This window comes from Ursus arctos, unplaced genomic scaffold (genome assembly GCF_023065955.2).
Source record: "Ursus arctos isolate Adak ecotype North America unplaced genomic scaffold, UrsArc2.0 scaffold_31, whole genome shotgun sequence".
NCBI classification, from domain to species: domain Eukaryota; kingdom Metazoa; phylum Chordata; class Mammalia; order Carnivora; family Ursidae; genus Ursus; species Ursus arctos.
In genome coordinates this window covers 4,911,629-4,926,437 of record NW_026622997.1, presented here as the reverse complement: position 1 = coordinate 4,926,437, position 14,809 = coordinate 4,911,629, and the positions used below count along the sequence as shown (strand labels likewise).

General features: G+C 49.5%; 1 protein-coding gene across 6 annotated transcripts; it reads left to right on the top strand.

The window, feature by feature from the left end:
• Positions 1–14,066, top strand: ABCF1 (ATP binding cassette subfamily F member 1). 6 transcript variants are annotated; one of them, XM_026511337.3, is made up of 25 exons: positions 1–205; positions 4,442–4,488; positions 4,896–4,985; positions 5,112–5,241; positions 5,391–5,428; positions 5,513–5,620; positions 6,710–6,784; positions 6,870–6,986; positions 7,818–7,919; positions 8,305–8,427; positions 8,825–8,925; positions 9,023–9,108; positions 9,393–9,532; positions 9,618–9,766; positions 10,079–10,162; positions 10,358–10,482; positions 10,682–10,794; positions 10,928–11,099; positions 11,254–11,328; positions 11,413–11,483; positions 12,496–12,528; positions 12,612–12,780; positions 12,955–13,019; positions 13,106–13,178; positions 13,322–14,066. In XM_026511337.3, exons 1-25 carry the CDS (start codon positions 133–135, stop codon positions 13,486–13,488), a joined length of 2,526 nt encoding a protein of 841 aa, XP_026367122.1. In that variant the 5' UTR covers positions 1–132; the 3' UTR covers positions 13,489–14,066. The 6 variants fall into 6 exon arrangements, with proteins under 6 accessions (XP_026367122.1, XP_026367125.1, XP_026367124.1 ...); XM_026511340.4 differs by having other exon boundaries at positions 69–205; positions 4,896–4,979; positions 5,115–5,241; XM_026511339.4 differs by having other exon boundaries at positions 69–205; positions 4,896–4,979.
• Positions 14,067–14,809: the final 743 nt, after the last annotated feature.

The following is a 14,809-nucleotide window of genomic DNA, read 5'->3' as shown; positions in this document are numbered from 1 at the left end:
GAGGACGGGGCGCGCCCATGGAACGCCGAAGTAAAGGACGGGCCTTGGAGAGCCCGCCCCCTTCGGGACCCCACGCTGCCGGAAGCGGAAATAGCGACCGGCGTCTCCAGAGTAGCTGTAACTGCCACCGCGATGCCGAAGGGACCCAAGCAGCAGCCGCCGGAACCCGAGTGGATCGGGGACGGAGAGAGTACGAGTCCCACAGGTGAGGCTGATAGGGAACCAACGAGAGGGAAAAAGGGGAGAAGAGAGTGCGCGTGTTTTAGGAACGGGTCACGGGGTGTGAGAGGGATAGGGCCGTGACGGAGGCCCCTGCGCATGCGTGTAATGGGGCTGGAAAGCGTTTACCCAGGCCGGAGCGAATTGGGTGGGAGCGAAAGAAAAAGTGCCGGGCTGTCGCGCACGAGCTTCAGTGGGACTGGACGGGAGACAAGGAAAAGCATGTGGTGCCGCGGGAGAGATGGGGAGAAATGAGAAAGTCCTCCTCCTTTGGACGTCACCATACTGTATTCCACATGCCACAGGAATCTGTAAGCAATGCCTCGGTACCCCTCCCACTGCGCGCTCATCCACGCACGCACACCGCGCCACGCACCCACCCACCCATACCCTCTCGGGAGCGAGAGGATGACTCCGTCTTGAGTTCTTGCATGATACGCGTCATGCTTATCTGGAGCAGGAGTGTAGTGTAGCTGCTGGGTGTTGGAATGGGAGTTAAGGTTCACTTAAAAGCAGCGAATGTTTGTTGAGCAGCTGCTTTTAATCACCATATATACTGTGCTTAGGGGAAGGAGAAAAAAATATGAAGACATCCAAATTTGAAGGCACTTCAAGGGGAGAGAAAATGGGTACAAATAATTACAGTGGGCACACAGTGACTAATTTTACAAGCATTCATTGGGAGCCTCTTGTATACCTAGTACTGTGTAGAGAACTGGGACTGTGGAAATAAAAGATAAGATTTGCCACGAAGGGGCACCACCGAGTTTAATGGAGGGGACAGCATTAATCAGAAAGTAGTTGACAAAGTGATGAATGTGCTTGAGAATGCTATGAGACTAGAGCAGAGAGGAGAAGCATCTGTTCAGACAGATAGGGTAGGAATGTCAGCAAAGTCTTCCAGGAATATGTGGACAGATCAGTATGAGTTAGCCAGGGAAAGGAGCATTCCAAGCAGAGGGAGAAATCTGTGCGAAGGTAAAGACATAGATGAGCCCGGCTGGTTCCCAGTATTGGGTGACTAATGTGATGGGGTTGGAAAGATGTGCAGGAGATAAATAATAGAAGACTTCATATACTATTCCCAAGACTTTAATCCTGAAGACATTAAGGAGGGCTCATTGAAGTGTTTCAGGAATGATCCGATCAGCTCATCCTGACAACACTGAGCGGTGGAGAATGGCTTGAATTGGTCAAGATTGGCGGCAGGACGACCATGTAATGGGCTCTGGCGATGACCTAGGTGAGAAGCAGTAAGAGAGTGAGCCAAGGCGGTGAAGACTGACTAAAGAGTTACTGAGGAAATGGCATTGAGCACTTCTGCGAGCTGACTGAAGGAAGACGGATTAAGAACAACACTCAAGTAACTCATTGGGTAGTAGACTATTGCTTGAAATCAGGAATGGGCTGTAAGGTTGGGAGTGGGAAGAGGTAAGGTCACCTTTTGAATGCCAAGTTGGGGATTTCTGGGAAACTTCTAAGAGCAGGTGGCAGGAAGAGAGATCTTAGGCTGGAAGTAAGGACACAGGCGTGTTGTTGAAATGTTGGTGCAGAGAAATCCGCTAGGAAGAGTATGCAGCTTGAAGCCAAAAGAGGACAGAAGACAAGAACCCAAAAGAACCTCAGCAATTAAATGAAGTAAGGAAAGGAGGCATAAGAGATAAGACTGGAAAAAGGTGAGCCGTCAGAGAAACTGGAGGCAAACCAGGAGCAACAAGATCCCTGAAATTACGTAATGACAGGAGGGAAGTAAGAGGTTGAGGAGGTGGTAGCATGGAACGTTGCAGAGAAGTCATGCAAAATCAGGACTCAAAATACACTTTTCAGGTTGAGCACCTAAGGGGACGGTGGCAACTTTGGCAAAGGGTAGTAGTCCTTAGGAGATGATACCCAAATCAGTTTGAAGTATGTTCACAAAGGAGTGGGAAATAAGGAAGCAGAACTAGTGTGGACTACACTTTGGAGACTCAGTGAGGACAAGGGTAACAAACGATAATTGGGTGAAGAGATGTTAAGGTTAAGGGAAGTGTTCTATTCGGCTTTGGAGTTAGGAGCAGCTTAAGTGGTGTATTGAAGGGGAGGAGCTGTTAGAGGAGGAGAGGTGGAAGATAACAGATTCGCTTTAGCCATACTTAGCTTTTTCCTGTTCCTTGGCGATCATACTTTCTCAGGAGGATCAAAGTAAGGTTTGAAATTCAGAAGAGATGTAAAGGGAGAAGAGATGATGTGATTGTGTTAGTCCTTGGGGAGAAATTAATATCTGGGACAAGTCACTCCTCAGCATTGTCAAGGTGAGCTGATCATGCCTTTCTTCTGTTCTGCAGTGGGTCCTCTGTCTTAATGTCTTTAGGATTGGGGCGCCTGGGTGGTGCAGTCGGCTAAGCATCGGACTCTTGGTTTTGGCTCAGGTCGTGATCTCAGGGTCGTTCTACGGAGCCCAAGTCAGTCTCTGTGCTAAGTGTGGAGTCCGCTTAAGACTCTTTTTCCTCGGGGCGCCTGGGTGGCTCAGTTGTTAAGCGTCTGCCTTCGGCTCAGGGCGTGATCCCAGAGTCCTGGGATCGAGCCCCACATCGGGCTCCCTGCTCCACTGGGAGCCTGCTGCTTCCTCTCCCACTCCCCCTGCTTATGTTCTCTCTCTTTCTGTCAAATAAATAAATAAAATCTTTTAAATTAAAAAAAAAAAAGACTTTTTCCTTTTTTTCCATCTGCCTCTGCCCCTCCCCATACACTCTCTTTCTCTAAAATAAATAAATAATCTCTTAAGCAACAACAAAAAAACGTCACTAGGATTAAGCTCTGTGGAATAGCATATAAAACCTTTCATCATTCTGCACATCTTTTCAGCTTCGTTACACTACTCACCCGAGGTGGGGATCAAATTTTGAAATATGTTCTGAATAGAAGACACAGATTAAGCAAAGACAGACTGTGTATGCCTGGGACTTATTCAGGGAGCAAGGAGAGGTCAATGTCCAGAACATAGGTGTGAGTAGGGAAACAGATATAGCAGAAAAGATAGGATAGGACCCTTTTAGTTTGCGAAGCCTTAAATTATAGGGATTGTCCTTTGATAACTCCAGTTTTAGGCATAGTAGATGTTCAGTAAAACTTTCCTGAATAATTGATTACTATAAACAATGTGGAATTTTAGCTTAAAAATACTTAACGTAGGGGACACCTGGCTGTCTCAGTTGGCAGAGAATGTGACTCTTGATCCCAGGATCATGAGTTCAAGCCTCACGTTGGGCATGGAGCCTACCTTAAAAAAAAAAGAAAAATACTTAGTGTGGTAGGTAGCAGAAAGCCATTTATTTATTTATTTCAAGCGTAATGATTACGGGAGTGCTTCTGGATAGAATTGGATAGCAGTAGGTGGATGGCATGGTTTAGAGGGGAATATGGTGGATAGGCCTGGACAGGAAGAAGTTGTGAGGCTGCTGGTTGCCTCCCAATCTGTTGGGGGCAGGGAGAGAGGAAGTTAGAGATTTAGAGGGAGTTGCCGTCAAGGAAACAGGGTTGGATAGAAAGCAGGAGCTGGAATTTGTTCAGTCTGTCAGGTGGTTCTCTGGGATGAAAGATTGATGTACAAACAGTTAAATATAACGCAGTGTGATTTGTGCTAGAATGTTATGTGAGCAGAGCAGGTGGGGCATAGACCCACATACTCACTTACTTACCAGAGAGCTCTGTTTACACTATCTGCGCTTTTCACAAATGACATACGGGAACTGAATTTATAATATTTTTGTCCTACTTTTCCCCTCATGGGTGGCAGAGGTGGGGAGAGGGGACCTTCTCTTCCAGTATATCCTGAGTTAATAAATGGTACCACTAGTGCAACTAATTTTGCCAGATACAGGAGTCATGGGGCACCCGCGGGCTCAGTCAGTGGAGCATAGGACTCTTGATCTCGGGCTTGTGGGCTTGAGCCCCACGTTGGGTATAGAAGTTACTTATAAATAAAATCTTTAAAAAACAAAAAAAGTAGGAGTCATCCCTGAATAGCGTGACTGCTTACTTCCCATCTCTGTTTTTACCATATGAATTCTACTTCTCCCTTCCACTGCCACCAAGGCATCATTGTCTTTTGTGGGACAGTGCAAATGCCTAGGGAATGATAGAAAAAGTAAAATAGGATGGAGCCACTGAGAGCTTTGCAGGGAAGGTCGTGCTCTTTTGGAATTTGTAGATAAGCATTCACAATGTCTGTTTAACCTTCTAGACAAAGTGGTAAAGAAGGGGAAGAAGGACAAAAAGACCAAAAAGACGGTGAGTAAATGAGGGTTGTGGATGAGAAATTACCGTGGGTATTTCCAATCAAAATATGGCCATGCGGGGCGCCTGAGTGACTCAGTTGGTTAAGCGTCTGCCTTCAGCTCAGGTCATGATCCCAGGGTCCTGGGATGGAGCCCCTCATCGGGCTCCCTGCTCGGAGGCAAGTCTGCTTCTCCCCCTCCCTCTCTGATCTCTCTCACTTTCACTCTCTGAAATAAATAAAATCTTAAAAAAAATGGCCATGTGAAGGAGATGGGGGCCGTTCAAGGGAGGAGAAAAGATCTTGTCAAGAGAGGAAGGGAAGGTGAGGGTGGACTGGAGGGTCATGGGCCTGTATGCGGTAGAGAAGAGCTTGGTTGGTCTCCGAGACACATTTACCTGTATCTTAACTTCCTTTACAGTTCTTTGAGGAGCTTGCTGTAGAAGATAAACAGGCAGGGGAAGAAGAGAAGGTGCTCAAGGAGAAGGAGCAGCAACAACAGCAGGTTCAGGTGTCAGGGGGTCCATCCACCAGCCCTGGTCCGGCCCACATTGGCTCACTCAGCTAACGGGGGACTGTCAGGGCAGAGATGCAGCAGGGGCCTGGGCTTCTTTGTCTTACTCTGTTTTCCTTTCAGCAGCAAAAAAAGAAACGAGACACCCGAAAAGGTCGGCGGAAGAAGGATGTGGATGATGATGGAGAAGAGAAAGAGCTCATGGAGCGTCTTAAGAAGCTGTCCGTGCCAGCCAGCGATGAGGAGGATGAGGGTAAATGACCTGAGGGGAAATGGGTTCCCAGAATCCCTGAGTCATGAATTTTATAAAGTTCCTGATTCCTTGATCTTTGAGTTGGATTAGACTAAGGAACCAGCCATTATAATCGTTTCCTACCTCCTTTTCTCTCCTCGTCATTTCAGTCCCTGCCCCCATACCCCGAGGAGGGAAGAAAACTAAGGTAAGCCATCTGTATGGTAAACAGAGACCCCAGGGGGGCAGCCTTGACCATCCCATTGACTTCTCTGACCCTTTCATTCTCTAGGCTGGTAATGTTTTTGCAGCCTTGATTCAAGATCAGAGTGAGGATGAGGAGGAAGAAGAAAAACACCCTCCTAAGCCTGCCAAGCTGGAGAAGAATCGGATCAATAAGGTGAAAGTGGCAGCGCTGCTGGTCACCCCCACCCCATGTATTACCTTCTGGCCGTGGTGTGGTGATTCCCTCGCTTTCCCCCCTGCTTTTATTTATTTAAATTTGATTTTTTTTTTTAAGATTTTATTTTTAAGTAATCTCTACACCCAAGTGGGGCTTGAACTCACAACCCTGAGATCAAGAGTCATATGCTCCACTGATTGAGCCAGCTAGGCTCCCCTTTTCCTGCCTTAAAACTAGTTCTTTTAGGGGTACCTGGGTGGTTCAGTTGGGTAAGCATCCAACTCTTGATCTCAGCTCAGGTCTTGGTCTCAGGGTCGTGGGTTCAAGCCCCACGTTACTCCACACTGGGCATGAAGCCTGCCTAAAAATAAATAAATAAAGTTCTTCTAGGTCTGTCTTACACTATCAAATTAGCTTTTTAATATCTATTTTTGTTATTCAGAAGTCTGTAATGATTCTGTGGTCTTCAGACTCAAAATCTGAAACAGTGGACCTCAAGTCTTTGCTCTTCCGCTTGGATCCCTCTACAGGGTTACTTGGGATTGATTCTTCCATGTTTATGCTTTAGATCGGCCTGTTCATACCTCAGCATTCATTTTTATGTCTTTTGAAGCATTTTATGGAGGTTTTTTTGGTTCTTTTTTTTTTTTTTTTTAAACTAATCTTTACATCCAGTTTGGGGCTCAGACCTAAAATCCCAAAATCAAGAGTCGCGTGCTCTACCGACTGAGCCAGCCAGGCGGCCTGAAGCCTTTCTTTTTTCTTCATGCTGTGTCTTCCCTTTTCCTTAGAATGCCTTTTCCAAGCTCACATTCATTGTCTGCTCTCAAGATTTGCCCTCTGGAAGCCCTCCGGTGCTAGTGCTGCCCCGCCCACGTTGCTTGCTTTCCTGACTCGCAGTCCCTTAGCTTTCCTAACGTCATCTCATTAACTCTTGACTATTTCATCACAAGCTGGAAGCTAGGGTTTTCCTAGATCTCATTTTCTCTTCCGCAGCACTCGGTATAATTCCCAGTTCTAGACTCCTTAAAAATGCTTAGTAAACAACAAGGAAGTAAGTTAATTTTCTGTGTGTGTGTTTTCCAGGCTGTATCTGAGGAACAGCAGCCTGGGCTGAAGGGCAGAAAGGGAAAGGAAGAGAAGTCAAAGGGGAAGGCCAAGGTGAGGGAGCATTGGCAGGAGGAGGGTCCGCTGCTGGGTCTCAGGAATTAGAACATTTTATCAGACCTTCTCTCTTCCCTGTTAGCCTCACAATAAATTTGCTGCTCTGGACAACGAAGAGGAGCAGGATGAAGAAGAAGAAATAACAAAAGAAAAGGAGCCACCCAGACAAGGGAAGGAGAAGGCCAAGAAGGCAGAGCAAGTATGTATTCTGGTGTCGGGAGAGGATGGGCTGAGGGACTAGCATTTTGCGGCCCTTGGTTTGGGGAGGGGAGCAGAATCAGGGGTGTCGTTACTACTATAGGAGTTGACGAGCTTCTGTAAAGGGCCACATAGTAAATATTTCTGGCTTTATGGACCACATACAATCTCTGATGCACATTCTTTTTTTTTTTAAACGACTCTTTGAAAATGTAAAACCATTCTTAGCTTGTGGGCCGTATAAAAACAGGCATCAGGTAAGATTTGACCCATGGCCCATTCAGTTCCTGATTCAGAGAAGAAAGGACCCTGGTGTTAGCCTGGGGTGATGCTCTGCCAGTCACCAGCTGTGTGACCTTTCCACCTCAGGGGGCTCAGCTCTCTGTGTGATCTAGTGATTTCTGAGGTCCCTGCACCTCTAGCACTTTCTGATTCTGGATTCTTTTAGATTTTTCAGTGCTGTATGTTAGGGTTTCTGGACCTTTTCTTTGCATTTTAGCATGTAAGCCACAGAAACTTATTTGATACATGAAGAAAAGAACCTGTTTCACTTATTTTCCCCCTCCCAGCAGTGTGGGTAGTTATGTTTGCAGGTATGTAGGATTGTTGTATTTTATACATGCATGTTCATGCCATTTGTTTTATATAATTCCTGGTGGCAGAAGTGGCTGAAGGATGCCAGGGAGGGGTGTGTATGAGAGTGAGAGGACCCAGTAAGATATTTTAGGACTCTGGGTGGAGAAGGAACGAGCTGACTGTGGGACTGTGAATGACATGAAATCTGAGTTCTAGAAGGAATCTCTTGTATTTTCATCACCCCCGGTTCTCACAGGGTTCAGAGGAAGAAGAAGAGGAAGAAGAAGAAGGGGAGTCTAAGGCTGATGACCCTTATGCTCACCTTAGCAAAAAGGAGAAGAAAAAGCTAAAGAAACAGGTAAGATCTTGGTTGAAGTTAGGAGCATTTGATTTTTTTAATATTCCAGTGAGAGGGGTGGTGCGTCTGGCTGGCTCAGTCGTTAGACCATGCAACTCTTGATCTTGGGGTTGTAGCTTCAAGCCCCACATTGGGTATAGAGAGATTACTTAAAGTCTTTAAAAAATATTTTCAAATAGGGGACATCTGAATTGGGAGGGCAAGAAAGAGAGTTTTGGGGGTTACTGTAAAAAAAAAAAAAAAAAACGGAGTAAAGAAAGAAGTGTATTCTGTTAGCTTTTTTTTTTTTTTTTTTTTTTTTTTTTTGGTGCCTGATGACGTGGCTGTGTTGTGATAGGTAACTGGCAGACCGTGGCCTCATATGTAGCTTTCCCTTCCTTCTTAGATGGAGTATGAGCGCCAGGTGGCTTCACTAAAAGCAGCCAATGCTGCTGAAAATGATTTCTCCGTGTCCCAAGCAGAGATGTCCTCCCGCCAAGCCATGTTAGAAAATGCATCTGACATTAAGGTAAGGTCTGAGGGGCCCCCTCCCAACCATTTTGCTCAGGAAAGTGCCACCTTTCCCTGAGCGGCCATGGCAGCCGAGGAATTAAGGTATGAGTGGCTTAGTCCGCTGGAAGAAAGCTTGGAGGCGTGTTGCCAGCTTCAGCGAGAAAATAGGAAAACCAGCAGAAGTAGAGGGGTCCACCCTTGGGGACGAAGTAGGGTGGGATGGGCTAGACTGGCTTAGAAATTGGGAGACTCCTGTTCAAAGCAGTGGACAGGAAGGAGACCAGCGTGGTGAGAAGAGGGTCATGCTGGAGCTGTCAGAGGCTTCCTAGCAGGGAGAAAGTTGCAGCTGCTGTGTGAGGGGGGCTCTCATATACTTGTCCTTCCCTCTGCCACTGTTGCCCTGATGACTGCAGCTGGAGAAGTTCAGCATCTCAGCCCACGGCAAGGAGCTGTTTGTCAACGCAGACCTGTACATTGTAGCTGGCCGCCGCTACGGGCTAGTGGGACCCAATGGGTGAGGAGAGGGGCTGGAGCCGTAAAGGGGAAGGGGCTGGAAGGAAAATAAGAGATTTTTCAGGGGTGGCCTGGTCCCAGTAGTTCTCACTCTCCAGCAAGGGCAAGACCACTCTTCTCAAGCACATCGCCAACCGGGCTTTGAGCATCCCTCCGAACATCGACGTGCTGCTCTGTGAGCAGGGTGAGGCCAGTGGTGGGGCGGGCTGGGGGGGGGGTCTGAGGGCGGGGCAGTCGGGGTAGAAGAGTCAACCAAGAATAGAAGAAATTGTGGTTATGGAGTGGGAAAGGTTCTGGGGGAGATTGGGGCCAGGGAAATGGATGCCAAGGAGAGGAGAGACTAGAGAATGTTATTTGGAACAAGTACAAAGCATTGGGCAAGGTCGGGCAAACCAGAAATAGGGCTGAAGGAAAGAAAGAATGGGAGTCTTGGCTCTCTGGGCGACCTGTTCTCCCCTTACCCCCTAGAGGTGGTAGCGGATGAGACGCCAGCCGTGCAGGCTGTTCTTCGAGCCGACACCAAGCGATTGAAGCTGCTGGAAGAGGAGCGACGGCTTCAGGGGCAGCTGGAGCAGGGCGACGACACAGCTGCTGAGAGGCTAGAGAAGGTAGAGGAGATGGTGCAAGGGGTGTGGGCTAAGGCTTGGGGGTTCCCAGAGCCTTCGGACGTGTGTCCTCTTCTCCCTCCTCCAGGTGTATGAGGAATTGCGGGCAACCGGGGCGGCAGCTGCAGAGGCCAAAGCCCGGCGGATCCTGGCTGGTCTGGGCTTCGACCCTGAAATGCAGAATCGGCCCACACAGAAGTTCTCGGGGGGCTGGCGCATGCGTGTCTCTCTGGCTAGGTGGGCCATCCACATCACCACCCTCCCCCTTCTAGCCTCCATCCGCTGGGGGGCTTTCCCTTCTTCCTCTTTTAAGGCCACCAGGGAGTTTTAAGGCTTCCTGCTTCCTCCCGTATCGTCTGCGTTGTCAGACTCAAGATCTTTCCTCCCTACCTGGTGGTGTGTTTTCATCAACATCTCCTGCATAAGAGCTTCTCTGAGGAGGGATTGGGAAGGAGTGTTCCTGGTCTCACCTACCAGAGGCTTCTGTGGGGTTTTCTGAGCAAGTATCTTCCTACCCCTGATCCTGCATTCTGCCACCCCACCCTCCAGGGCGCTGTTCATGGAGCCCACGCTGCTGATGTTGGATGAGCCCACTAACCACCTGGACCTCAATGCTGTCATCTGGCTCAATAAGTGCGTCACCTTCGGTTACAGTCTCTGCGCCATCGGTTCCCGGCCTGTCCTGGTCTCCTCTAGCTGTGCACACTCCGTCCTTACAACCTAGCACTTCCTCTCTTCCTTCCTTTTTTCGTTGTCTCTCTGCTTCCTCTGACTTAACAGCCCTAACCTGACCATTGTGACATGTCCACACTTTTTTCTAAAACCCAGCTACCTCCAGGGCTGGCGGAAGACATTGCTCATCGTCTCCCATGACCAGGGCTTCCTGGACGATGTCTGCACCGATATTATCCATCTCGATGCCCAGCGGCTCCATTACTATCGGGGCAATTACAGTAAGTAGGATCATTTGTAGGGAGAGGAAAGAGATGAGGCCTCAAGGCAAGGCCTCGGAGGAAGGACTTACAGGGATGTAGGTAAGCTGAATCTTCAGAGGCTAGACAGTGATGCCCACGTCTGACCTCACTGGTCCTGGTTGTCCCTCTGCTGGAGAGAAAGACAGCCGTTGATGCCCATCCCCCTATTTTGCTGCAGTGACCTTCAAGAAGATGTATCAGCAGAAGCAGAAAGAACTGCTGAAGCAGTACGAGAAGCAGGAGAAGAAGCTGAAGGAGCTAAAGGCAGGTGGCAAGTCCACCAAGCAGGCGGTGAGCACCTGGGGGTCTGCCTGGCCTGGGGGGCTCTTCTCTGAGTACAGAGAAAGGGGGGGTTCTGGGACAGCGCCCTTCGTTTCGGGGACTGCTGTGAAGGATGCGGATTTCTCCTTTTCCCCTTCTTCAGGAAAAGCAAACCAAGGAAGCCCTGACTCGAAAGCAGCAGAAATGCCGGAGGAAAAACCAGGACGAGGAATCACAAGAGGCTCCCGAGCTCCTGAAGCGCCCCAAGGAGTACACCGTGCGCTTCACTTTCCCTGACCCCCCGCCGCTCAGCCCTCCTGTGCTGGGTCTGCACGGTGAGCGGCTGCGGACCCCAGCAGCACAGGGAGGGAGCGTGTGCGCCCCACGCCCTCCACCCAGATGGGATCCGTTCCTCTTCTCCAAGGCCAGGACAGGACCTTCAGGGTGACTCTGAAAAGAAAGTGAATCACTTCTTCTCCTGGTTCTCAGGTGTGACGTTTGGTTATGAGGGGCAGAAACCACTCTTCAAGAATCTGGATTTTGGCATTGACATGGACTCAAGGAGTGAGTTGGTGTCGAGTGCTTGGGGAGCTGGACTGCAGGGACAGTTCCTGGGGACCTCTCTCACTGCCTGTCTTCTCCTCGCAGTCTGCATCGTGGGCCCTAACGGCGTGGGGAAAAGCACCCTGCTGCTGCTGCTGACGGGCGGGCTGACACCGGTGAGTCCTGCGGCCGGCACGGGGCGCGGCACGGGCGGGAAGGCGGCCGTCCAGACGCGGGGGTCAGGGAGCCCCCTTCCGGGCTGGAGATTTTAATACGGGACTCACAGATGACTCCGTGTCCTAAGAGGTGCTGGGGAGGAGAGCACTGTAGAGCGGTTCGGGGAGGAGCCCGGGGAAGAGGTGCTGGACTGGGGGTACCCCTCCCCCCATGTGTTTTGTGGTTATACAAGAAATATAAGTCCATTGTAGTATGCTCAAAAATTGCGTACGTGAGAGAAAAATCTAGAGATCACTGGTATTAATTTTGATGGATTGCTTTTTCTTTTTCCTCTGCAAATGTGCATAAAATTTTTTTTAACAAAAATGGGCTCTGCGGTGAATTGTTTTACAGCTAGTTTTTTCACATAACGTACGTCAAGCATGTTTCCATGCCAGCAGTTATCTGTGTTTTTTGTGGGTCTGCTATGATTTATTTGCAGTCAGTCACTGTACGTGTTCGTGAATGTAGTGTTTTTTAGGGTCTACTCCTTAGAATTGCTTTTAGGACTTTTACAGCACACTGTCGTACGGTGCTTTACATGGGTCGTAGCCCTCTTTACTCCCTGCGGGGAAGTGTTGAGAAGGGCCCTTTTCTTCACACACCACAAGGTGTTTTTAGATCCTCTCACAAACTGTCTCTTAACCCCCATCTGAGGCTGAAAAAGATGCCTTTGGTGGGTCTTGCGGGGTGGGAAGGGCCGCCTTTGGTTGTGGTCAGTCCCCTCCTGGTTCTGAATCTGTGCTTTTTGTCTCTCCTCTTTATTCTCCTCTCACTCCCCGTTGGCTCTGTATTCTTCCCCTTTCCCGGGTGTGCCGTTGTCACATGAGGGAGAGCGTCTGGGTTGCCTTTCCTGCATGAGCTTATTCCCAGCCCAAGTCTGGTGTCCGTCTCCCCTTCAGAGCAGTTGGGATGTGGGGCGGCAGCACCTCTCCCCTTTCCCTTATCTTCCCACTTGCTTTTTCCTTTCAGACTCGTGGAGAAATGAGAAAGAACCACCGGCTGGTAAGTTGGCTTTGGGAATTAGGGAATAAAGAGTCTAATGGAGGAAGTATGATTTTCACAGACCGCCTCCCTCTCTTGGGCAGAAAATTGGCTTCTTCAACCAGCAGTACGCAGAGCAGCTGCGCATGGAGGAGACACCCACCGAGTACCTGCAGCGGGGCTTCAACCTGCCCTACCAGGATGCCCGCAAGTGCCTGGGCCGCTTTGGCCTCGAGAGTCATGCCCACACCATCCAGATCTGCAAACTCTCTGGTACCACTGTAGGGAGCTAGGGAAGGTGTCCTCATCCTTCATTTTCGTACTTCCAGACTGTGCCTAGAGTCAGAAGAGAAGGGGAGCTAGGACTTGGGGGTCCGCACGCGCAGTCCGCTCCCTCAGAGACATAAGGCAGTGAAATGTGACGGCCTCTTCTTGCCTTTGCTACAGGCGGGCAAAAAGCCCGAGTTGTGTTTGCTGAGCTGGCTTGTCGGGAGCCTGATGTCCTCATCTTGGTGAGTGAGGTGGACCGCGGGAGGGGCTAAAGGTGACAATAACAAAAGGAACTGTAACGCTTGGTCACGGACTGTCTCCTCCGTAGGACGAACCCACCAATAACTTGGACATCGAGTCTATTGATGCTCTCGGGGAAGCCATCAATGAATACAAGGGCGGTAAGTCGGCTCAGGGTGCGCCCTCCTCCTTCCCTTGGGGACCAGGCTGTAGTGTTCCTTGGCCAGGGCTCCCTTGTTTCAGGTTCTGATTCCCCTCTGCCTCCTTCCTCCCTGCCCTCCACTCTCTCATCTTTTTTTCAAAGCTGTGATTGTCGTCAGCCACGATGCCCGACTCATCACAGAAACCAACTGCCAGCTGTGGGTGGTCGAGGAGCAGAGTGTTAGCCAGATCGACGGCGACTTCGAGGACTATAAACGGGAAGTGTTGGAGGCCCTGGGTGAAGTCATGGTCAACAGACCACGAGAGTGAGTTTTCCTTCCTGGAAGTCTCCTGAAAGACAAGCTTGCGTGGCCTAGAAGTTCCCCGTCGTTTCCCTTTCTCCACTTGGACACCGTCCTCTGGTCTGCAGCTACTCAGGCGTGGGAACACGGAGCATGATCTTGACGTGACCAGGGTACTGCTTCGATTGGTTCCTGTTCTCGGAAAGACCAGTCTGTTTCAGTGTTCTTCAGATAACGAAGCTGGCTTTATCCTTGACGTCCCTTCGTATACACAGAGGTGAGCTCCAGCCAGCGAGGCTCACGCGGCCAGTTGCCTCGAGACTCTTTTCTCATTAAGAGTCCTGCCTCTGGTCCACCTGAAAGCTTCAGGCCCAGCCGGCCTCCTGGTCTTTGAGGGGTGCTCCTTGTTTATGGCGGATTTCACGTTGACTTACCGATATGTTGCAGCTCGGTGCTGGAGGCAAGTTCTGAGGCCTGCGCTCGTCCCCAGCCCGGGGTTTGGTGCCTGCAGTCACTTGTCTAGTTGGGGACTTGGGAGCAGGAAAGAATTGCCACTCAACTTGAATCAGGGGGCGGAAATAAAGGAAAGGAATTGTTGCTGCCCTATCACTGTTTGCAGATTCGTGGGAGTTGGGACTGTTCTCAGTTTTTATTTGCTTTTTTCCATTTGCTAGCAGCATTCTGTGTCCACTCTTCCCCACTGATACCGATGGCTCTAACTTGCAGTCTTAATGCATTTTAGATGGTACGTGCTGTTTGAGGGGCCTCCCTCCCTTCCTCCAGCCCTTCAGACAGGAAGGAAGAGGCTCATCCCTCCCACGTGTGACTCTTGGGCCTCTCACTGTCCAGGCTCTGCCCTGTGGCAGATTACCGACCCTCTCAAAAGTTCCTAACTCGGCCGTCGTGCACGCCGCTGTGGGGCATACAAAAAGGAAAAGACAAGGTCTACCTCCATCAGTAGTCTAGCCACAGAAGACTTAGAAAATGAGACTTGAGCGTAAAGGTGATTTGGGTAATTGCCAGATGTGTGGTACTCTAGATTCTGTCAGTTGCCATATGCTCATAGAGGGAAGGATTATCCAGAACTTGATGATTTGACAGGATCACTTCAGGGTGGGCCTTTTAAAAAAGAAGAATTTGAATAATGAGAGAACAGGGAGCCATTTTTGGAATCCAGGAAAAGAGCAGACCGAAGGCCCGGAAAGAAGAAAAAACTATTTTGGGAGTTGATGAGAAAGCATGGCTGGTGTGGCCATTTTTTTACTAGCGTTAGATTGGAGAGGTAGCTTTGGAAATGCGGTGAGTGGTTGGTGAGTTTAGGTGGTGGTGTGACTGTAGAAGCATGTGGA